This window comes from Scleropages formosus, chromosome 6 (genome assembly GCF_900964775.1).
Source record: "Scleropages formosus chromosome 6, fSclFor1.1, whole genome shotgun sequence".
Lineage (NCBI taxonomy): Eukaryota > Metazoa > Chordata > Actinopteri > Osteoglossiformes > Osteoglossidae > Scleropages > Scleropages formosus.
In genome coordinates, this window is record NC_041811.1 from 25,426,916 (window position 1) to 25,451,998 (window position 25,083).

At 40.7% G+C, this 25,083-nt stretch overlaps 2 protein-coding genes across 8 annotated transcripts in view; one reads left to right on the forward strand and one right to left on the reverse strand.

Moving 5' to 3' along the window:
- The window catches only part of LOC108935091 (alpha-adducin), a 32,385-nt gene extending 12,600 nt beyond the window's left edge, over positions 1-19,785 (reverse strand). For 5 of the 7 annotated variants that reach the window (XM_018753376.2, XM_029252749.1, XM_029252751.1 and 2 more), the window contains exons 1-10: positions 19,698-19,785; positions 8,332-8,534; positions 7,227-7,389; positions 6,036-6,187; positions 5,481-5,561; positions 4,327-4,476; positions 3,871-4,014; positions 3,683-3,781; positions 3,225-3,398; positions 2,307-2,651 (exon numbers count right to left, since the gene is read on the reverse strand). In XM_018753376.2, the coding sequence (XP_018608892.2) occupies positions 2,307-2,651; positions 3,225-3,398; positions 3,683-3,781; positions 3,871-4,014; positions 4,327-4,476; positions 5,481-5,561; positions 6,036-6,187; positions 7,227-7,389; positions 8,332-8,526 (1,503 nt within the window). In that variant the 5' untranslated portion in view covers positions 8,527-8,534; positions 19,698-19,785. The remainder of the gene's footprint in view (positions 1-2,306; positions 2,652-3,224; positions 3,399-3,682; positions 3,782-3,870; positions 4,015-4,326; positions 4,477-5,480; positions 5,562-6,035; positions 6,188-7,226; positions 7,390-8,331; positions 8,535-19,697) is intronic. The other 2 variants (XM_029252750.1, XM_018753417.2) reach the window with 1 other exon arrangement.
- Positions 19,786-20,898: 1,113 nt separating this feature from the next.
- On the forward strand, positions 20,899-23,914 carry c21h18orf32 (chromosome 21 C18orf32 homolog). The gene is made up of 3 exons (XM_018751565.2): positions 20,899-20,971; positions 23,049-23,263; positions 23,471-23,914. The coding sequence occupies exons 2-3, from the start codon at positions 23,078-23,080 to the stop codon at positions 23,543-23,545; spliced, it is 261 nt and encodes an 86-aa protein (XP_018607081.2). The 5' UTR covers positions 20,899-20,971; positions 23,049-23,077; the 3' UTR covers positions 23,546-23,914.
- The last annotated feature ends 1,169 nt before the right edge of the window (positions 23,915-25,083 follow it).

Consider the following 25,083-nt stretch of genomic DNA (forward strand, 5'->3'; position numbering starts at 1 on the left):
TGCTTTAGAAATAACTCCTTAAAACAAAAATGAAGGATCTTGCTAATACAAGCTTTGCAGATAATAATACAAACTAGTTTGTTTGTAACAGCGCTTCTGACAACAACAATTAAAAGCTTTCAAAATTGATCAGTTAAAGGGAAAACAGTGGTTCAGGAACGTCACTGGGACTATACGAAATGCATGTTTTACAACGAAATTCTGGACAACTATATAGAATATTTTGCTACATAAATTAAGAGTCTGGCTTGAATTTCAGTACTAACGTGCCTGATCTCAAAATTATTAATAACTAAATTTAAAAAAAAAAAAGGAAGATAGCAGAATTGTACATATATACATGCATTCTTTGGGAACTAGATCTCCTCTTCAGATCCATATACAGTGGAATCTTGGAACTCAAACACTTCTGAACTCGAACGGGTTGTTCGAGAAAAAAATGTCTCAGAACTCGAACGAAATTTCTGAACTCGAATCAATGAACCTTTCAGGCTAAAACCTGTCGGAGACGTGACGCGTTTTTTTCCCCCTCGTAAAACTAAGGGTGCGTATGACGCGCATGACTCGGTGTGAGTCAGTCTTGCCTGAAAACTCGGAGTTTATTTCATGTATTTACAGGTTTTACACTTATTTATGGTTTTAGCATCAGGTATGTATATACCATAAAATCCCTATTTAACGCCCCTGGGGGGCGTTACATTTTCCAAAAGGGGGGCGTTCATTACAGGTCATATGGTAGTGAAATCGATCATTTCTCACCCTAAAAAGTTCATGCAAATACCACAAGTACATCGGGTGTTACCCCCTAGCATCCTGAGTGAAGATGTGCTTGAGAATGTTGCTGGGGGTAGTACTGGCCTTGCTGGGTGTGAAACTTCGGACTCTGAATCTGATCACTCCCATGTGACAGACGTCGAGGAGGCGTCGGATTACGATAGTCCCGGACATTAATAAATCAGTGGATTATCTTTCCCATTTACACTGTGTAAATGTGTTGATACAGTTTAACAGTTGTCAATGTCAGCGTTTTTCACGAAACTTTGACGTGTTCACATAGTTTTTAATGTGTTTGTGGATTATTTCATGTTATGGACTATGGAAGAGAATGGGATTTAAAACTTGGTACCAGTAAGTCCCCCCCCCCCCATTCTTTTCTTACTCAGAAATATACCAGGTATTTTCAAAAATGGGTGGGGGCGTTAATTAGGGTGGGGGCGTTGAATAGGGATTTTACAGTAGGTTTAAATAGGCAATCATTTGGGGGTCTGGAACGGATTAATCCAATTTACATTATTTCTTATAGGGAAAACTGATTCAGAACTCAAACTTTTCAGAACTCGAATGCCCTTCTGGAAGGAATTAAGTTCGAGTTCCAAGGTTCCACTGTATACAATTTTTATTTCAATATCACTAAGGGTAGTTTTTCAGATATGACTAGGTCTGTTCTTACACTGAATAGGATTACCATTAACTATTTATTATTTTAATGTTCTAATAAAACAAATACTGCTCTAAGTATGTGGTGCATTATTATTTGGTATTAAGGGAGAGTATGTAAAACATAAGGTACCAGGGATAAGGGCTTCACTGATAAAATCATCCTACATACTGCACTTGTTTCATGAACCAAATAAACCTCAAGCGCATTAGTGTTATAAGTAGCTTGAACACAAGTAGACATTTATAAAGCAATAGTGGTTAGCAGCATTATCACAACCCCGTGCCGCACAAAGTTCAGGTTTCTCCCATCATGCCATCCTGCCGGCCCTCACCCACAATGCATTTGAACACATGCAACACTGCATGCACTGGGCAGCTGGGAGGGCATCCTGAGCCTTTAGGGAACCAAGGGAGATGACAGAGTGCTACATGATAAGGTACTTATCGTACACAACATACGAGGCAAAGCAAACTGCTTAAGAGCTTACCGAAAAGTTTTCCTTAAAAAAAAAAAAATCTGACTTTCTATGCTTTAATCTTCTCAAATACATATATGCAAATTAATCTGAGTTTTGATTTACAAAGCAAAGCTGTCTCAGGCAGTTTCAGATGCACTCACTCCTAACTGTCTGGTGACAAAATAGTTTGTAACAGGACACACTTCATTATGTGCTCTAAACTGCTAAGGAAATGCCGAAGCAGGGACGTGTTAATAAGGGACATAAAACATAGGAGAGCATGATTAAAAAAAACCCCGGCTAGCTCAGGGTCAGTGAGGTGGGATTCTGTCCCTAGAGCCTTCAGGTGGCTCCCACCTGCCCACAGTAGCTGTACGTCTAACTATGAACAATAAGGTAGGCACAGACCAAGCAGTTGGTAATACAGCTTGGCACGCAGACACCGGACGAGAGAGACTGCAGCAAGGGTTTGACGTGATCGTGTGTAATGTTCGTCCACACCTTAGCCTTGGATTTGGGGCTGCCGCCATCAGGCCCCTCCTCGGCAGCCTCGTCGGGCTTGCCCGAGCTGAGCCACCGTGTCTTCTCGCGCTGCTGCCTCTGAAAGCTGTGCCTGAGAGGGGAGCGCGCGCCTGAGTCACTGTCCTCCGCATGGGAGTAGCCCGTGGCAGACGGGGGGATCTCTACATCACTGTACTTTTTAGCTTTCTCCCGCAGTGCGGGGCACCGATATGGGTATCCAGTTCTGTAACCCTGTAGACACAAAAATATGATACTAAATTTAAAAGTCGTGAAAGGCACAACCATGTCAAAGACAACCCATAGAATATGTATGCTTTTGTTCCAATCCATTTTTTTCAGCACTTTTTGTTAATAATACCTGTACAGACATAATATGAAATTAGTTTGTTTGAATTTTCATGTGAATCTTTATGTACTAAGGGAAAACCTAAAACCTGCAGCATCCAATTATGTACAACATATGGGTTAACAACCAACATTTACATTTATTCATTTAGCTGACACTTTTCTCCAAAGCAACTTACAATATTAAGAAATTTACAACTATTGTAAAACAGCTGGGATATTATACTAAAGCAATTTAGGGTAAGTACCTTTCTTAAGGGTACACAGCTGGAGGTGAGGCTCAAACTTGCAACCTTTGGGTCTAAAGTCAGCAGCACTAACCACTAAGCTACCAGCTGCCTCAAATATACCACAAAGACATGCATGCATTGGTAAAATGGTAGCCATAAGAGGATTTCTCCTTACGGAAAAAAAGAGAAGCGGTACATGCAGCAAATGGCAAAGATGCTACAATCCTACCAGGTTATCAAGCATCCTCATGAGTGCTTCAAATTCCTGCTCCCCAACTTGCCACTTGGTGTGGGCTCCAGTGCCATCGGCGGTGGTCTCAGGGCAGCGGGGCCTGGCTTTATACTTGGCTGGGTCCAGCATAACCAAATTATCTGGGCCTCCCGCACTGGCCAGAGTGCGAACCTAAAGTTGAAAGGAAGAAATCCTTGTCTTGACGATCTTCAGCCCATTCCCCCCTACCGTTTTACACATCCCCCTAGTTGTGGACCAGATTGCCAAAAGGTAAGTGACAGAGCAGTAAAGCAGTAACAAAAGCGAAGCCATAATAAAGTTTAAGCATAAAAAACCCAAAGGCCTTACACACTCAAATGTTGCAAAAGTATTAAATTAAATAAAGCTTCACGGTTATCTAGAAATTATACTGATACAAAAAAAAAAAACCCAAACAGGCTGCATTTGAATCCTACCTGAATCTCACAGGCTGTGACCAGGTTATGAATGTAGTAAAAGGCTTCCTCAACTGTCTCCCCAACAGACACCAGGCCATGGTTCCTCAAAATCAGAACCTATTTAAAGACAAGTTTTCCCGTCAGTTTAGCAACCTTGTGTTCCATAACAATTCATAAAAGAGGAAGTTTCCGTCCTCAGTTCATACCTTGCTTTTGGGCCCCAGATTTTTCTGAATCAGCACGCCCTCCTCCTCATCGACAAGAATGCCATGGTAGTCGTGATAAGCTACCTCTCCAAGGGAAAGTGCTTCGGGGGAGATGGGTAACAAGCCACACTTCATAGCTGATACCTGAAGTAAAAGCAAACAATAGGGAAAGTCAAATCAAAGTATCACAAAGTGTACCCATGGTGCAGAAAAGCCATGAGAAAGCATAAGGTCTTCACCACCCGGAACTTCAACACTTTTGTACTGGTCCTAAAAATCTAAATTAAATCATGCTGAAAATTCTGAACATTAAACATATTAAAATTCCCTATCTGGAAATGAAATAGCCTACATTTATCTAAATTAAAACAGCAAAGGCTCAAGGACAACACAGCCCCAGGAAAAGCTTTGATGACACTCCAATGCTGGTATGGAAACAGGAAGGAAGGGACTTACTGCTGCTCCTGCGGGTGTGTGGATGTGCACGATGCATTTGACATCTGGCCGAGCAGCATAAATGGCAGAGTGGAGGGTGAATCCAGCCTGGTTGACTCCCAGGTTTGTGCTGCCTCTGTCAATGATTTCCCCTTGGAGGTTGATCTTTACCTGAAATTTTACAGAGGATTCACTGCTACTCCTGTTACCTGACAGTTTATGTTACATCTAATCTGCATTTTTTTTTTTTTTTTTTTGGGGGGGGGGGGGGGGACTATCCCAGTTTGAAAGACCTTATTAATGGAAACTTTTATATATCTTCAATATTTTGAAGGATAATCGCTACATATTAATACCTATGCAAGGCTTTTACAGATTATATAAACTGCTCATCTAAAAATATCAGTGAATCATTCTAAGTGTATCAGTTCTACCTAGTCGCTTAGTGATGACTGCATTTTGAGTCTTGCTTACGACCAATTTGAACACTTATCGAAAGCAGTTGCATTCAAAAATTTCTTCATGGAAAAATAAGAACAAAAATAAAGAGTGACGCTGCAGTTCCCCATTAATTTGGGAGAAAACACTTTCAGTTGATATATAATGGGGATCACTACACTTTCAATGAATCGTAAATGCATGCTCAAAACACACTATATTTTAATTTAGAATCCGGTGAAATATTTGAAACACCCGAACTGCTAGTTAAGTTTTTAGCTATTGTTAATGATGAAATAATAATAGTGTGTTAATGACAGAGAGTGTTCCACTGATGTATGGATGAGTGACCCCTTGTAAGTAGTGTATCTAGCAGTGTAAGTTACCTTGGTGAATAAGGTGTGTGGGCTGATAACACTACATAGAGTTCACTGGAAGTCGCTTTGGAGAAAAGCATCTGCTAAATAAAGGTAAATATAAATATAGTGGCCAACTGCATTTTTATATATGACCCATAAAAATAGTAGGAAAATATTTACCACATTTGTAAGTTTGAATGGCGTGAACCATTAATTGGCTTTCTAGATAATTTGTAAGTGTGGCACAATCAACATCACTTGCTTTCGATACAACTCAGACTAATTTTGAACAATTTTACATCATTCCACATCCTAATATATTAATTTACAAAGAGACCTATTCATTCACATATACAGGTAGCTCAGAATAGGACTTACCAGGCTGGAAGCTGTAACTTCACTGTACAGAAGCCCAAAAGGTACAATCAGGAATCGTTCCTGCTCAGAATTCAGTCTGACCTGCAAGACAAACCAAGCAGATAAAATGTGTGTCCAGAGTCATCCAACTGTGAAAAAGAGCCAAGGGCAAACAACAGGGATTACCGAAACTGTCACACAATAGAGGGAAAATGGGCAACCATAAAACATCCTGTAATTTACACTAAATCGCTCTTTGTGCTGAATTCTGGCAAACCATAAAAGTAGCAAAAATTAGAGTGAATGATTTGGGATTCCTGCTGTCAAACTACTGTATTGCCAGTAGATCTGAAAGTCCTTTCATTGGATTGACAGACTTGTTAAATACTCCAACATGCCACCCAGTGTGGGGGGAGGGAAGAAAAAAAAAAAAAAAAAAAAAAACCCTTTTCATCCCATATTTCCTGCCATCGGCTTCACTGCAAAGCTGCTGCAAAACAGCACATCCAATACACTGTATTTACCGCTGATCTTAGGAAACTAACTAATAGTCACGGGATATTAAAATCAACGTACGGTCAGGTGGTTGTAAATGAGCTGTGCCCAGCCAAAGAGGTCGGCCAGCCTGTAGAAGGCAGCCAACTTGCAGCGCAGCAACTTCTCGCCTTTCTCGTAGGCTACGGAGTCCGAGCCGCGAAGGTCGTTCACTGGGGTCACCATGCCCAGGCCTAGGAAGCAACATCATAGCACCGCTGAGATGAGAGGTTTGGCATACTTTAACCAGGCTGTTCACAGCCTCAGCAGCCTGCCTCTTCAGTATCAAATCGTTTCACTTCAGAAGCAAGGCAAGAGGCAAACACGCATTTTATGGTAAACGCCAACATGGAAATGCCTTTTCAGTAAGTTAAGAAATTACTTACTGTATTTTATAACTTCTACAGCATTTGTATTACTAAAATGTCCTTTTTTTCCTCCTCCTCCTTAGTTATTTCCATTGTTACTCTGATACAAAGTGAACCATCACTCAGGATGACAGCCAATGTGCACATTAATATTTGAATCTGGTTAATGTAGCTGGTAGGAATCATGGAGAGCAAATGTATGCCAACTTAAAGATGGCATTGAAGGAGTATGGTCACCGGCACAGCTGGAGAAAATCAAGAAAAATCATGATTGCCGACTCCTGTAGAACCACACTCCCTTCACTGAGCTCAGACTAGAAAGGCTCATTTTCAGAAATGCAGTTTGTTTACCACTGACAATGCGTACATTAAATCAATCATGCTTTGGTGCAAAGAGACCCAGGTTGACAAGACATTATGTAAAAAGGGTTAATTTGTACATGTAACTGTGCAGGACTAAAAACTTACATTCAACACTAGGTAATATTTCCATGCATCTTACTGTACTTGTGGTCTTATTGATATAAGACTGCAGAACAGAGTTTTTTGGAAAATAAGAATTATTCTGTTTTACTACATTTACATTTATTCATTTAGCAGACACTTCTCCAAAGCGACATACATCTCACAGAAAAACACAAGGAATGTATTACATCAACAGAAAGACTTACTAGTTTAACATATGTTCTAGAATTATTTAATTATGGTGATACTTAAGTGGTGGTTTTTAATGCTACCAATCATGTCATTACATAACAGTTTTAGGCCACCTCACCTTCATGTGACCAATGTGACAGAACTTGCCAGAATCATATATGATGTCCCAAAAGCAATCAGGTGCTAAGTATTACATATTCATACTTACTCATGTTAAGGGCTGCCATGCCACCCTGTGGTGCTGCTGGGTACATGGTGGGGATGGTGGTAGTCATGAAGTCTGCAATCTGCTGCAGGGCAAGCAAGCTGGTGGGATTCTTTCCCTTCTTCAGCTGGTCCTGGATCAGTGTCTCAAGCTCTTCACAAAAGGCCTGCAACACCACAGAACAAATCAAGGTAAGAAGGTCTGGACTTGGCTAGGATGTTGGCCCAGAAGACCTCATCAGAAAACAATTTGTTAAAACTGAAAATGACTGAATTACCTAACACACAAATATGGAAGGAAAAACAGAAACAACACAAAAAAACTAGCATCTTCATGATCAACTGATCTCATTTCCTTATCACCACAAGAACTCAAGTGAAGCAAATATGGCAGAGATTTGGCGAACAGCTCTCCCTTCTTGAGTTCAAGGACTCGGCTCTCGAAACAGTTCATACCACTGTCATGAAGCTCCCTTAATTTTATTTTCTTTTTGTTGCTGGCAGCGATGTTTGCTAATGCTGCTCTTATTGCCAAAAGCTGTACCCATTTCTCCACTGCAGCACTTTGCCAGGGACAGAGACGTTGTTGATCTGTGCTGTGATATCATGCACTAATGGAGTGAAAGAACCAGTGTTCACATAAAGGTTCATTTACTGCACACCCCATTGTCTTGTCTGTCTCGCTAATTGTATCAAGTGTCCACTGTTGTCTTCCATTTCACCAATGGATTCTTAAACTGAAAAACTTACTAACAGTGAAAAAAGGGGGAAAAAAGGAAAGGAGTATAAAGGGCATAACACTTTTTATTAAGTAAAAGCAACAGTCCCCCTACAGGGGGTCTGACATGCTGCATGAGAACTTTGTAATGTTTTTTGGCAGAAAATACGTGTATACTGGATCCTCAGATTACGAACACAACTGGATCTGGAAGTTATTTCAGGACTTAATTCAAGTCACTTTGATTTAATAATAAAAAAAAAAAAAAAAAAAATTTTACCAGGTACAATAATGGACAAAGTGTAAATAAAAACAAATAAACGTGGCAAAGTAATATCTTCAAAATTTCATACTGCGCCAGTTGATGGAAGGCGCTGGTGTGCCGACTCACCGGACTCTGCAGAATCATTGAGACTCTCTTGCGCTGCTCCATCATGTTGAAGTCCTGCCGCAGGTCAGGGGCCATGTTCCTCTCACGCTGGTACTCGGCACTGCTCTCGTCCACACGGTCGAAATAGCGCTCCTTGTGGGGGGCCGTGGTGGGGGGTGGGGAAGTCACCACCCCAGCGCCTGAGTCACCGTTCATCTCCACTGCTGTTAGAGGGAGACAGATGAGGGGAAACAAAAGGCATCAGTATAGCTTGTGGCCTCTTAAAACGCTGCAGCACTCAGTCCGAGGCTGCCAGTGCCCCTGGATTCTGTGGGGAAAACAGTACCCGGTGCCAAGTATCACGCCAATATTAAAACCATGTCATGTGACCACCCCTCAGTAAGGTCTCCTTTTGATTTCTGAGAGAAATCTCTCTCCTTTTCACATCAGTACCAAACTACAATGTCCTCACAGCATTTACCTTTTTATGCTCTTCATTTTCTGAAATAAAGGAGTAATTAACCAGATGTTATGAGGTCAAATTAGTCCTCGACATCCACTCCTCCGGAAAAGGGCATCCCAAGCAAAATCTCGGTGACAACCCAGAGCACTTCTGACTCAGATCACAGATTTTACATTTCGGAGGTTTACGACATCTAGATTCTAGAATTAAGCACATGGTGGAAAACTAAGTGATCGAGGCTTTCAAGGAGGAAATTCTGGGCTTTCTATTTTAAACAAAATTTCCAGTCAAATGTAGAAGGCCAGTAACTGCACAATTTAAAGAGAAAATGCAACCCCAGTGTCTCCCTTAACCACGGAACCAACTTGGCAGAACAAAGATGCCTCTGAGGACACTATTACGGCTTGCTACAGAATACCAGTCCCACAGAGGCACTGTGGGAGACAGAGCTGGAACAAGTGCTTTCAGCCATTAGTCTTCAACAGAGCATCTCTCCCAGAACTGCCAATGCTGCTGCTGCTGCTGCCATAACAACCGCACATCTCACTCAAAACTCTCCGGAGCCCGCAGAGAGCCCCGATTTTTTCAAAACACAAGACAGCTTGGGATAATGGAGTTGTGAGGGGCATAAAAAACGTACCGAAATCAAGCGAGCCTAATTCGCATTTACACCAACAAGAACCGAGTACTTTTGATTTCATTCACTGCTCTCACAGCTACACAAAGCCAAGTCAACTACTTGAAATGGCCACCATTTATTTGTACATTTACTTGTCAGGAAACTCATACAGTGGAAGCATTTCTGACAAGCGAGTAATGAGAAATCACATCAATGACAGAACACAATCATAAAACCGATGCAATAAGTTCATATGCCAAATTCTCATTAGAGACTGAAAATGAACCTTTCAGCTGTAATTAATTCAGCTGTATAAAGCAGTGCCAGTTTAAATGCACCATCACGCACTGCTGCTCTCTCTCAGGAGAGTCACTTACAAAACCCGGCACCTTTGTCTCTCTGCTGCTCTGCTCGTCAGTTTGTACGAGTCCAGGCATCAAGCAGATGTCTCTCAAAGTCCTGAATGTTCCCACTTGCTTCGATCTCACCCAACAGACAATATTCAGCAACTTCTGTCAACAGCATAAGCTATTATTTATTCTTTTAGCCGTCTCCATTTGAAAGCAGTTTACAATGTCAAGTTTGTACACTAAGCTACTTACAAAATTTTACTGATTTATACAGTTGGGTATTTTGTACTGGACCAACAGCCCCTAGATCATGATGTGGTTACAGGTACTGCAGCCCAGTGCTACCCGCTGCCCCAGGAAACGGGCGGCACGGTGGCACAGTGAGTAACGCTGCTGTCTCACAGCGCCTGGGTGGTGCGAGAGAACGTCAGTTCGATTCCCCGCTCAGTCCGTGTGGAGTTTGCATATTTTCCCCATGTCTGTGTGGGTTTCCTCCAGGTGCTCTGGTTTCCTCCCACAGTCCAAAGACATGCTGTTCAGGTTCACCCATAGTATGTGAGTGACACAGAGAGAGTGTGTTCCACTGATTTATGGATGAGTGACCCAGTGCAAGTAGTGTATCTAGCAGTGTAAGCTACCTTGGTGAATAAGGTGTGTGGGCTAGTAACACTACATAGTATCCATATCCATTTTAAGTCGCTTGCCTGCTAAGTGAATAAATGTACATGTAAATATCATGGTCCTGGAAGGCAAAGGTATTTACAAGTTTTCACTTTACATGAACTCACCAGCTCTTCAAGACTTACTATTTTGCTAACTCCCTATAGTGAAGCTGTAACAAAGAAAACAGGCTCACTCCAGTGACCTCCACCTCACCACATTTTCATGATGCTGGAGTGGAACTACTGCTAGAATGTACAAAAAAATAAAGACACAGATTGCTATGTACAATAAAAATCGGACTCTTCCCAGGGAAAATCCATGCATAAATGGGAAAACGAGAGGGCTCAGTACTGCAGCTCAAGCCAAAAAGCAACACTGAAAGCAGAAACACAAAGCTGACCACCACCCTGATCCCAGCACAACGGGAGTCCAGGAAATAACTGAACCATTGTGTAATCATATCTTGCTTTAGGGAGCTGCGCTGCAGCACTGCACAAAGCTTTCAAGTGAGACGAGAAGAAAAACACCCCTCGGAGCTATGCATCGATGTATGAAAGGTTTTCAAAAGCGGATTGAAAAGTTCTCTACAGAAAAATGTTTTCTACACACCTATTTCCTTCACTGCATTTAGAAGCTCAAATGTAATGCCAAAAACAAAACATTACTTACTAGATTGCACGTTATGTTAAAGTGAAGCTATGCAGCTGTCTCTCTACAAAGAACTAGATGTCAGAACAAATTGGGCAAAGTAAACATTCCAGCAAGTTAAAATGGAAGGCTTAAAACAATGTCAATCCGTGCTTTAATATCACATAAGTCTCAGGTTTACAAAGGCCCCAGATGCCCAAACACGTTGCCCACACCTTAGACATGTGTCTTTCACAAACCTGTTCTTTATGCACCACTGGAAATACAGTCGCCTACAGTTTATGTTGGGTACCATGCAAGTGCCTCATACGGGCCTGTTGATGATCTTCAAACTGAAGAAGATGAAGAGGCCCATTCGAGGGACCTGCATGGTACCCAACATGAACTGTCCGTGTCAAACATTCTACACCAGAACTACATTCAAAGGATGTCATAAAGCAACTTTTTGGATACACAAACGGACACACTTTTTGGGTAAACAATCGTGTAGCCTCCAACATAACCTTATGAATATTCTCCAGTAGTGTTCACCAAGTGTTGGATTGTTCACCCACCAAGAGGGAACATGAGTTGGGTTCAGACCGTCATGAGACAGGTTAGTTTTACCATACTGGTGATGTGTTGCTGCAATAGTAATCACTATTACAATTAGCTAGTAACCCTTGGACCATAATAATGCAATGTAGAATCTGTCTCACAAAAATGTTTAGAAAAAAGGGGAAAAAAAATCGCCATGCACAGTATGAACTTCATAACCGCCTCCTACACAGACAATTTGAACAATGGACACAAGAGGCACCACAGATAACTATTCAAAGCAATTTACTCAATTTACTCTTCCCGTGCTACTAAAGTAGGGTAAACATTTAACACATTCTGAAGGTATTCAGCTGCGGAACATGCTACAACGATGATAATCTCAGCACTACATTACTGCATTCTGACTATTTTGTTATGTTTATTAAAAACTCGGCAGATTCTCTATCAGTAATTTGTTTGTAAAGGATGTAAAGCATGTTTGTAAAGGAAAACTGCTCTATCCATCACTATTCCGGGGCCAGCTGAGAAGCTATGTTAGTGCTGCACAAAGTCCACGAGAAGCCTGGCAGGCAGCAGCCATGCATTTCCTCCCACCAGTGCAACTCCTCAAAGCTCCAGAGGCCTCCCCACACCCACCTGTCACTCACTAATAAGTACAATGCAGCTTTTTAACAACAGATCCACTGGGTAATTTCCTCACCATCTACAAGGTATGGCCAGGGCTTACTCAAGAATACACAGACTTATACTTCCTGGCCTTTAATTTGTAATACTTGCCTTGCATTAGCTTTAGTGTTGCTTGAATATACAAACTAAGAGACTGGAACAGCTACGTACGTGGAACTCCGTCACGCTGCATCCGGTGCAACATTTCCAAAAGTTTTAAAACATATAATTTTACAACTGTTAGAACGGAAGGAGCTGTTCCACTCCTTGCATAACTGAGAAATAGCAGTTGGGTTGTGTCATAAGTGACTCAAGATGTTCCTTTTCTTCAACACTGTAGTTCTGCAAGAATACCATGGTTGCCACTGTATAGGACGGTGTGCTGCACTCCCAGTGAAATACGAGCAGGAGCACCACCCACACACGAGCTGACCTGCAAATCACACATCGGGAAATGTGTAATCCCTCTCATGCCTTTATAAAACATTTGCCTGCTCGACCCCCAGCAGTCCCTGCTCAGTTTGCTGCACATTGTATATGCAACAATGTTGAAGCAAGAATGATCCCCCCACCATATATTCACTTATTAGGAACCATTACTAGTATTTTTCCAGTCCTCCAAAGACAGGACAAGTGTGACAAGGATGTCATTACAATGGAACACAAAGGCAAATGATGTCTGCAAGTATTAAAGCAAATAAAAAATATGCAAAAAACATGTTCGAGTTATACTCTGAGTATGTGAAAGACGTTTCACACGTACCAGAAATTTGCTTTGTTATTTCGCACATTTAGATGGAAAAAATAGAGAATAACTGTATGACCCGAGTGTTCCGGTTATTCCCACCATATTCAAGCACTTTCACTGTATTGTAACAGCTGTACTGTTGTAATATATTTAGAACTGAAAAGTTCAATGTACATCGAGCAGTATCCCAACAACAATGTACAGATATTCAGTCAAATAGCTCAGTATGTTATAGTCACTATGGAAACTAAGCACATCTCCATGGTAACTGAGGGGAACCCTATTACATTGCATAACCATGAACTGTCTGTTGCTGACTGCATGCATGAATGAGGATAAAATTTAGTTTTACGAGGCCTGCAACAGTCTTTTTAGCTGGGTATTTTATTCACAGCCACATACCAGCCTGCGTTTTACACAAAAGGGATGTGTCAATGCTAAGATGTGCTCTAAGAACATCACCTACTGTGAAGACCACTTCAAAGAGTGGCCAGGAATACATTTCACAGTGCTGCGCTATTTTAAGCAACAGGCTTTTATGGTTGCACCCATCAATTTTCATTTATTCCCAATACACTGAGAACTCAATAGAAAGAAACATCTACATTAGATGGAGAACACACAGATTCATAATTATTCTTGATGTTTAACAAAAACTACCTTTGCATTGATAGACGACATCCTGATATTCATGCAGTGTACACAGAATACACCCATATAAAACCAATAAATAAATTTGTATTACAAAGCTTCACATTTTTCCCCAAAAACATGCATCGCATGCTGGAACTATTCTTAATTAAGGGTAGAATATTTGAAATAAGCTTGTTTATATGTATTTGATGCTGCCTTGCCTTGTCAGATTGCATCAAATTTTTCTTTAATCATTTAGAGGAAAGTGATGCAAGTGTACAGGTTAATGTTAAGCAAGATAAGCTTTTTGCATCAATGCATCCCACAAAACAAATTGGATGAAATACTTCAAGTGGTGGCAAATGCCGTCACGTAGCTGAGGTTTAAGAAATAGCGTAAAAGTTTAAAACAGACTGACAGCTAAAACATTTCCACCCATTTTGTTAATATCACAGTAGGAAAGAGGAAATGGAAGCAAAATTTAGCAGAGAACTTCATTAATTGTAATGGGTAAAATATTAATTCAGAGAAAATGACAGCACAGTAATTGCTCTGTTCTCTGTTCTGGCCGTTTCCTCACTAAAAATAAGTGACATTCAGAAGACCAACGAGACAAGACAAGACAACTAGACTCTAGATTTCTCTTGGCTGAAAGAGTGCAGCTGCACTTTCCTGGGCACATCTTGAGAATGGTGTCCTCTTGGTGAACCCTATACCCGCACAAGCAAATAAAGAGCTGAAACAAAAACTGTTTCAGGACCTCTCAATTCAAAGGAAACTCAGAATTTGAGCACTAAATGAAAAAGAAAAAAAAAATTAAAAATACCCTTTAGGTAATGCTTCCCCACTTTTCAAAAGTTAAATGAAAAGAAATAAAACAAGCTTGTAAACATTTAAAAATGCTACTACTACACCTTTGTGATATTCACTCAACATCCCAATATCCAGACAGCACTCTGGTTATCCAAGCATTCTGGTCCATCAATGCCATACGGAGCGTTTTAAACTGCACACATGAACAGATGCTGTTTGCCATACTGAGGATGAATGGAATGAACCCCATATTAGTCATTTGTTTTACATCAACATTCAACTGTGTAATTGTGCATTCTTCATTATTTCTGTTAACATTTGGTTGATACTGCTTGTTTGACTGCATCACTAATTCTCCTATAAGTCAAGAAAACAAGACAAAAAGCAGACTGTTCTGGTAAAACCTCAAATGAAGCATTTTAGGAAAGCACACTCCATGGACTGGTATTTTGTAATCTGAAGTGTGTTCATTATTCAGGATCCCACCTTAAGAACAGATTTTTGGGGATTAATCACATTTGGACATTGGGTGTAACAAATAAGTATAGTTACTGTGGCAACCAGTGTTAGACAAGACAGGGAGATGGAAACACTGGAGTTAAACTGCTGTTATACACAGTAGGATGGCAGACATCACGCTGCTTTTGAAGGACAGTTACCTGATAACACAACACTGTTGCCATCTTAGTCATATTTTAGGAATAAACAAGTATTTGCATCAGACAGTTTTTCCTCTTTGTACTGCATCAAGCATGACATCAGAATGAATTCTGTGTTCATAATAACGATGTGCAATAGGCCGAGTATTGGCAGTACTGCTCCGATCTCCAGTTACATTTTATTTCACAACCCTCGTACTCATTAATTCCATTATTTTAAGCCCCTTATGCTTGATTTGTTTCATTTGAACTATGTGTAACTTCTAGCACTTCTTATGCTTACAGGGGGACAGAAATTGCATGCAAGGCTGAGCAACACATGTAGAGCAAATCATGCTTGAGTGGCCCTGGTCAACATCTTGAACTAAGAATAGATTCAAGCAGTAATATGAATGTGGAAATGAACATAACGTGTCCATTACGGAAGATATCTTTTAAAGCAAACACCATAAGACTTTTCCTCCAAAAAAGATGATGTATTCTCCCCATTTCATTGTGTAAATATTTGCTTAAAGCACTTATCTGTTAGATCCAGAAAGGGATGTTTTTAACAGATACCTTAAACACAAACCTTTTTATTTAAAAACTGTTTAACCAGTTATTGTTATGAGCAAGTTACATGTCTGCTTCATTCAGAGGGTTTGTAGGTGGTGACAGAACTGGAAGGGCTGCCTTTATCTGTGCGCCACATCACATATCAAGCGTCTGGTGATCACTGTCAGGAGATGCCATACCGTTAACAACACTTTGCCAAGATGAAACCAGGTGAAGTAGACATCCCACAAAACTCAACTTCAGCAGAAGTTTCTGTTCTGATGAGCAAATAACTTGGTCAGACACCAGAGCATAACAGGACACCAGTACTGGGAGGATTTGTCTGAGGCACCACATCTAGAACTTGCAGAAGTCAGAGAAGCACATGTCCATTGCACCAGAGCTTCACCAACACTATGGAGAGGCAGGAATGAAAACCAACCACGGCAAAACATATAAGAAAACATAAGGATTTTTCTTAAAATATCCATGTACTGACTGCCATTATTGGGATACAGAATAGATTTGAACAATGAAAGATTACCATGAATTACTCACAACAAGATAACAGCCCGTGGGTATAAAAACACTCACTGGGGAGAAAAAAACATATCTGGATATAGATGCCTCAGAGCACTTTGTTCCATCAATAACATCTCTGGCTGTTAAATGTGCTGTTGATTACCTTAAAAAAACCACATATTTAGAAATATTTTTTAAAAAGGCTTAACTGAAATGGGAACATGAAACTGTCTTAATTTGGACTAAACAGACCATCCATAAGTTTTGCGGTGTACTTAAACGCAGCGCATATAATTTATGACTCAGTGTGATTACATTTACTACGCTGCTCTAAAATGAATCTGCATTTGCATTATTTTGACAGCATTGTCACTATAATGACAAATTTCTCCTAGGTTATGTACAGTATATTAAGCGTGTATAGGTTTGAAGTAATTGTTTCCTGATGTTTAAATGTACTGTATGAAGAGTAGAAACCCACTTGGAAATACTGGCCTTTCTTGACTTTCACAGCCTACACAGATACCAGCAGCAGGAAAGAAGAATGAGCTGGTGAAACACTCCATATCTGGGGAAGACAACCAAGTGGGCGTGGGGCGAGGAACAGTTCGTAAGAGCTGTGTTAAACTGGAGAGAGAGAGAAGGAGGGTCTCTAAGGCAGCACATACCAGCTGGACTGCATGAGGGTCAGCGCCTAGGAGTGTGACTCTCATTCCTGAAGAATAACGGAATGTGGGGGGGGGCTCTGGCACCGCACTCCCTGCGTCCTGGTAATCCTCACAGAATCACAGGAGAAGCGCAGTGAGTGCATGTGATAAAGGAGTTTGGGGTGGGGGGGGGGGGGCAGGCAGTGTTACCATACTGTTACAGCAACAGCAGCTTGCGGTCAGTCAGAACTGGAGCGCTGACCTGAAACCAGCACAAATCCGGCACATGCATTTACTCTCCACATCCTCTGTGTCCTTAGTGCTCCCGATTAATCTCTTACATCTTCCAGCACCACATCATTTTTTCTCAACAGGATTAAAACACGGTGAAAACAAGTAATCCATTTGTACGTTACCTGCAAGGAGGTAAGATTCTGTGCCTTGGCAAAACAATTTAATCCAACTGATTCCCTCCCCAAAAAAATCATTTAAACTACATAAACCTTAGTGTTAAGATAAAAACATGTAATCTGTATGTTACCAAAACATACATAAAGCCCTCAATGGCTGTAGGATAGAATATCTTTGCGATATCCTCTAATCACCAGTTTCCAAGTTAACCACTTGGAGTACAAGAAAAAGTTGCAGCAAAATTTTCACATATCCCAACAAGGTAATGTTCTGAATTCCAACATTATCAACCGAAATTTAAACAAAAGAATATAGCTCGAACCCTCGCCTATTCCTGTTTCCTGTAAACATTTCTATTGGCCTTTTTCCATTTGTTCGCACAGCAAGCAGGAAGGACAGCAGGAGGCTCGAGAAAGAGTAAAAATGAAAAATACGCCCAAATCACTGGATGACATCACTTGTCACACAGAATCGGCTGTCAATTAATAAACCAAAAAGCTGAGCTGGAACAAAAGCAATACAGGCTGAGATGACGGAGATGACGACCCCCTGCCCAACACCCTCAACCCACATTTATATACAGGAATAGTAAGAACGGCAGAACAAGAAAATATTAATTTAATCACTCTAATCACCTTCTCTAGTCACCGGCAGCTGAGAACACACTACAATGAAAGTAGATTCTGAAAAGTTGCCCTGCACAAGACACTGACACTTACCGATTCAGACAGTTTCTGGCTCTGTGCTCTACACGACAGGGTGCCTTGGCAGCGCCTGTAACTTTACAATGACAGCCAAAAAAATTTTATTTATTTATATAAATATATTCATGGGCAGGAAACTCAAGGACTGAGCTCAGTAGTTCTCCAAACCGATGCGCCTGAAAACATTTGCCAAGTCTGATTTGAGACAGACGATTTGACTTAATTTGTGGCCAGGAAAGAATTGAATGCTTATGAAGAGTACACCATGAAATAGAGAAACACGCATGTACGGCATGCTCAATACGTGGAAAGATTTTGTGTTAGCCTGGCTCATGTTCCCTCATGTTATGCGGTGCATCTTCAGTCACAAGAATGAGTGCATCTTGCATAACAAACATTTCACACGCTCTGCAAGCCGGCCGACACGAATCCCGAACAGTTTCCTTCGACGAAACCCGATTCCTTCCTTCTCACTGACTGCAATTTGAACATAAAACCAATACTCTACTTTTTACAGGCAAGGTTATCATTATTTGTATTATTAGACATCAGCAAAAAAAAAAAAAAGATTCTTCTTGAAATGAGTGCACTGACTAATGCAATCTTCAGAACGTTCATGAGTTCTAAGTCTTTACTATATATTAATTAGCATTGATCACATATGCACTGTAGTGTAAAGCATCTATTTCTATTTATATTTGTGTTTCTCCACGCAAACATGAGAAAATGGTACTTTTAAATGGAGACCCCCAACACAACAGAATATATGGCCTACAGTTTATGATTTCAGTATACATTAGCTCTTTGTAGTCACAGTCTCCTGAGCAGAGAGTTAAAACGAGAAGTTTAAAAAACAGAGCAGCACATTGGAAAAAATGTGTTTTTTTTTTTTTTTATGAATACCAGGGGAGCCACTGAAGCAAAAGGCGCTCGTGAGCCTCGTCAGACTCTTATTTTGTAGACAACGACGTGCAACACACTTGCATTTCAACACTCGCACCGACATCACTTCACATTTTCATATTATGTTTGTGAGAAAAGAAAGGAAAAAAAAAAAAAAAAAAAAAAAACGTTGGTTTTACTTGGGGTGCCTCTCTATAAATTAGAATTCTGCTTCATTACTCAGCGCGCAGTCCATGCACACACCCGCATTATTAATTAAGCATTTTACAACATTGGGTTTAAAAATGGCAAATGAAGAATGTGCAAAATAACGAGGTGTGAAATAAATTTTGAAAAAGTGTTTGCGGTAACTTGGAGGGGAAAGAATTAGAAAAAAACAGACCTTTTTTACGTGCATGATTCAAACAGCAAGGCATAATCATGGAACGCAGAGTCAGCAGAGTGTGTGTAATGATATGTAAGTTTGTATGTGAAACACGTAAAAAGGGTGACTGTATATGTAAAGTTCACTCGCTCACGCGCGCACACACGGTGACGGTAACGTAAGGCTCAGTTCCCTCAGTCCCCCCCCCGACACTCGATTCGTCTCGTTTCAAAGTGCCGCACAGCTGTGTGGCCTCCGCGCGCGAGCTGCTGTAATACCCAGAGCCCGCGAGCGTTGTCTGGAGCCGCGAAACGGCGCGCGCTCCCCGGCAGATTATATTCGATCTTCGATCGCCTAAGTGAGGAATAAAAATAAACAGAGCGCAAGTACACGCCCCTCTCCGCGGGACACACGAAAACACATTTAAATCACAATTGAATGTGCAATGGCCACCACAATCGAGTGCTGCTGTGGGAATTCTGTGAGCAATTACGGCTTACCCGAAACGAAATCGCTCCCAAACTGGCGAACAGCACTTCTTCCAACAGCGCGCCGGGCGTTATTTTCACAATGTGTGTGTGTGTGTGTATTTTTATTTTTTTTACGTGCACAACCCCGCTGCTTTCCGAAGCTCTACCCCCCACCACTGGGGCTTTGGCTCCGCCCTCTGCATGGGGTGCGGCTACAGGCCAGGCTCGCGATGAAGAAGGAAGCGCATCATTGGTGGGCTGCTGAGCCATCACCCCGCATGAAAGCAAAGTAAGTGCTGATTGGACAGGCTATTGTAGGGGCCCTGCGTTCAGTTGGTATCATGGGTTAGAGCCTTCACCTCAGCGGAGGACTGTAATGCTGCTGTTATCGTGCTTAGGGCGAGTTATCAACGGGCGGGGCACTTGAAGATCAGTCCTTAAAATGCTGGTTAAACATAGCTGTTGGACGGCTAAAGCCACTATGCGGTAAAAAGTATAAGCATTTTTGGAAGTAGGGCTCAAGAATAAAGAATAAAATAAACACGTTTTCACAAGACAAGGCAGCCCAGGCAGCTGAGCTGTTGCTGCTCTCTTTTTTTTTTACACGAACGCAGGGAATCTTTCTTTCAACATGAGTAGGACTGGAGAGCATATTAAGCTTTAGCCTTTGATATTTCTACCAACACGCTAAACCCCAATAACAAATCTACCCTAGTAACATTTTGAAATTCAGTATTTTAGTTCAGGGAAGATGGCTGAATTTAAGGATTTCTATTTTTTTATGTAACTTAAATAAATAATGAATGGGTTTAAAAGTAGATTACGGGTAAAGAAATCCAATGTGAAGAAGCATTTGAACACGAAAATAATTTTACCACATATACCTTTTCTTCTTAGTCCTCAAGGACAGACAAATTCATTTAGTTAATTTAATTAGAATTAGGTATAGCGATACCAAATTTTACTTTAGTTTGATCAGTAATAATTGTGTGTTTAGTGTATTTTTGGTATATTAGATCGACATTGGCTTTGAACGATGTGAATACTGGAACATTGCGTTTCTATTCCACTCCGGCACAGTAGGGGGCGACAACGAAACTCTTGAGCTTTATAGCAATCCGTCAAAAAACAAGGAACGAATCCTCTGAAGCTCTATTGGATGGGACTGAATCCACTGTTGAAAAGAGCAGCAGAACAGCCTGCTCTCTTGTGTTTCCTGGGTGAACCGGAAGTGGCGTCGCCATAGTTCGGTGAGTCGGAAAGGAAAAGCGAGGGTAGTCGAGAGCTGTTCCGTAGTCTAAAGAGTAAGTTTACGATTTTCTTTAAAGAAAACAGTTTTCTTTGTTATTTTTCCTCATATTAAATGTGTACCTTTCGGTGGATTTCCTTTACACGGCATGTTAATATAACTGTCGCTTATCATCGCTAATTTGACATTCGTCAAGCCGGCTGTGTGTCGTCTTACAATTATAATTTATTATTGTTGTCATTCATTATCATTAGTTATAGACTTTAATATTTTTACTTTGCTTCGGAATAAGTCGATGTTGCTGTGTTTCCAGCTTTTTTCATGATCTCTACTAGTTTGCCCTAACATCTGATCGGTTCTCATTCATCAAATTTTTTTTTTTTTTTTTTTTTTTTTTTTTTTTTTTTTTTTTTTTGGTACTGTCTTGTATTTTACTGTCAAGTCAAGAGTAACTACAATGTTATGCTTTTTCCGTTTGTTTAATAAATAGTATTTTTAAATTTATCCAAGTGAAATGATTTTGCAAACGCAGCACTGCTCTTTTGGGGGAAACGGAAAGCACAGAAGCTATTTATACAGACTTCCTTTCTATAATTAATTCCTCAACGTCTACTTGTAAGGTGAATTCTTGTAAAACAAACTCTTATTACTATTCATCATGTAAATGGGAAATGTTTACCTGACCCCCAAAAGGTTCTCCTGTTTTTTTTAAATTTAAAAAACCAGGTATGCAAAAGTTGGTGGCTTTTTAAAAATGAACAATTCAAAATTACCCATTTTCCTACCAGTAACTACTTGTCCAGTGCAGGGTTGCTGTGGTCCAGAGTGATTTCAGAAAAATAGGGAATTAGGCAGATGAGACCCTGGACATGATTCTAGTCCATCACAGGGCAGTTGCACACATACAGTATGGGAAGTTTAGTCTTATTTACCTGAAACAAGTAATTTGTAATGATATTGCCTTTGAAGAGTTATACCTGTTTGATCACTTCAAGTCTGAAACTAAAATACCTATTCTCATTGTGTGCAATACAATGAAATTTTGTATGGCAACTCTCAGAACAGCAGTAGCATAAAGATCACTTTTTAAAGAAGAATTAGAATAAAACTTTGAAGTTCTCAGTCCTAACCCGGTTTTGGCGGGGGGGTGGATTTGGGGGTGGCAACGGAGGCAGGAGCTGGCTTTTGTAATCAGTTCTCTAGTTCAGCAGGGAGGGTGTTATGGAGGCCACAGCTTTGAGAACGAAGCTGTTCCTCAGTCTATTGGTGCGGGATTATACTGTCCTGAACCGTTTGCCATATGGCAGCGGTTCAAACAGGTAGTGACTGGGGTGTGTGGTGGTCTTGATGATACTGCCAGTCTTCTTCCTCACTCAGCTAGCATAGGTAGTGTCCAACTTGGGGAAACTTCATCCCTACAATGCGCTGGGCTGCCTTCACTGTGCAGCTGGCATACCACAAAATGGCACCGTTAGTCAGGATCCTCTCAGTGGTGGTCCTGTAAAAATTTAGCAGGAGTTTCTGTAGGAGCTGGGCCTGTTTCAGCTTCCTGACAAAGAAGCCTTTTTTTTGGGCCTTTTCGACCAGGTGTGAGGTGTTGCAGGTCCACGTCTGCTGCTTTGATACATAGCCTCCAAGGAACTTCAGGCTTTTCACGGCTTCTCCATGTATGTGGAGGGGGAGGTGGTCTATCTCCTTTCTTCTCCAGAAGTCCAGAACCATCTCCTTTCCTTTAGAGGTGTTAAGGACCAGGTTGTTGTCACCACTCCTCCAGATGTTTCACCTCGAGCCTGTAGGCTGTCTCCTCATTGTCTTAAATCAGCCCAACTATTGTGGTGTCGTCTGTGAATTTAATTATGGCGTTGGAGGTGTGCGTAAGGCTTTCATTGGCCTAACCTGACCAGTCAATAAATTTACAAACCTTTGTATTATAAAACTTATTGATTGTGAATTGGATTTGGAACCAAAACATGTTATGATCTGCCTACCATTCATAGATGTGTTTGTAAGCTGTGGGGCCAGTGTACTGTGCAAGATGAAGAAGAAAAACTTAGCATGGTACTTGCAGAAGTATCATAATTAAATGTGGTTGTCTTTGAAATAATAATGAAATGTTGTTTGCCATGCTTCAGGTTTCTTCTTTATCAGCTGAGGACCAACCATGGTTTGCATTCCCTGCATCGTCATTCCCGTCCTTCTCTGGGTTTACAAGAGATTCCTTGAACCCATTATTTATCCATTCATCTCTCCAGTCATTAGCCGGTTCTGGCCAAAGAAAGCTGTAGAAGGAAAAGACAAGGACAGGGGTGGTTCAAAAAGTAATGAAAAGACCAATGGAACGTGCAAGGTAAAACCAACAAAAGTGTTAAATACTTAATAAAGACTTGCTGAATTCTTACTGAAATATTTCAACTCCATTACCATATGCACTTTTCTCTTGTATCCATGAATTTATTCTAAGAAACTCTGTTGTAAATCAGTAATTGCTTTTATCAATTTATGATCACCTTCCACATTCTTGCCATTTTTTTAAAAATTTAATTTTGTTTTCCAGACCAATTGTTGCAGTGATGTCAAAGCTTCTACTGCCAATGGACAAACTGCAGTTTCAGATAAAAAGACTGATTAGTATTACCAATCACAGCATGGGAAGAATGGATTTACTAATATTTTTAGGAATTTGAATTGTATAGTAAAATTATTTTAATGTACATTAATACAGAGCAGACTTCAGTTTTATTGAATGATTTCTTACCTAGCTTTATACATATGCTGTATGGTTTAAATTATATGCTCATTAAAGAAAATCAGTTTTTTTGCCATTTAGCATATCGGGTGTGATTTGTATTGAATGCTAGTGTCAGCTTTATTAGATAATGCATTTGGGTATAGGTAGTTGTGCATTTGAGTATAGTTAAATTTCATAATGTATCTTGCTAGTTTTCAAAATCCTTCCTCTGTTTCACCATGACTTTTGGTATTTATCAATGCAACTGATGTAGCCTTTAGCTTTATATGTATGTCATTTCCTTTGTCAATATGAATAAAGTATTAGAATTCTGTTTAATGTGAAATTTCTTGGTCAGCCAAATGTTTCCAGATCATATATTTAAATTTACAGCAGGTAGGAACTGAATTGCAGTGATTAATTTAAAAAAAAAAAAAAAATGCACAGTTGAAATTACAAGTTATGTAAATGTCAACAGGGAACATTGTGGTTAGTTATCACAAGGCAGTTTAAGCTTTTGGGTTGGAGTCTACAACCTTTGTGAACTCCAATTCTAATAGTTTAAATTCTAACACATAGAAACTTCAGATACCAAGAACACAGATACAGCTTAGACTGTGCTCATCCAGGGCTTGTATAGCACACATCAGCACACCTAGTACTCAGTATTTCTGAATTTCCTTCTATAGCGTAGGCCCCTATCTCGCAACCAAATGAAGATATTCTCTGAAAGCGTTGCTTGGAAAGTCTTCTCCAGCATAATAGCTTCTACGGTGAACTTGGGTTGCTGTCATGGACGCACCAACTGCCCTCAAAGCACACATCCTGAACACGAGGAGGCCTGCGAGGCCAGTTGGTAGCATAGCAATTAGAGCTGCCGCCTTTGGACACAAAATGGTTGCAGGTTTGTATCCCCCCCTCCGGCAGTACTCTTGAGTAAGGCACTTGCTCTAAATTGCTCTGGTAAAATTGCCCACCCTTGTAAAGTGGTGAATAATTGTAGGTTGCTTAACAGTGTAAGTCACTCTAGGGGGGGATAGCATCAGCTAAATAAATGTAAATGGGTGAACTTTAGAGGAGAAGAGAATATGCTTGGTGCCAAAGTGCATTTTATGCATAATGGTGATATTTTAGACCATTTGAAATTTATCAGCTAAATAGTAAAAACACACACGCACAGTGAAGCCGCTTGTCCCGCGGGGGATTGCGGCGAGCCGAAGCCTAACTTGGCACCACAAGGCTGGAGGTCAAGGAGAAACACCCAGGGAGGGATACCAGTCTTGCCAAGGCAGCTGCACCACCACACCCCCGCAATACAGTTACGATAGCAATGTAATCATGAATCAATAACAAAAAAACTACAACTCCCAGAAAACTGTGCTAAATTGATCCGGATCTGACAACTTCCTTTTGACCTTTCACCTTTTCCTGACCGAGCC

Excerpts from the sequence above, each read along its gene's own strand:
- c21h18orf32 (XM_018751565.2), top strand. The coding sequence starts at position 23,078 with ATGGTTTGCATTCCCTGCATCGTCATTCCCGTCCTTCTCTGGGTTTAC. Across the intron at positions 23,264-23,470 it reads AGACCAATGGAACGTGCAAG|ACCAATTGTTGCAGTGATGT; the intron begins GTAAAACCAACA and ends TTTGTTTTCCAG.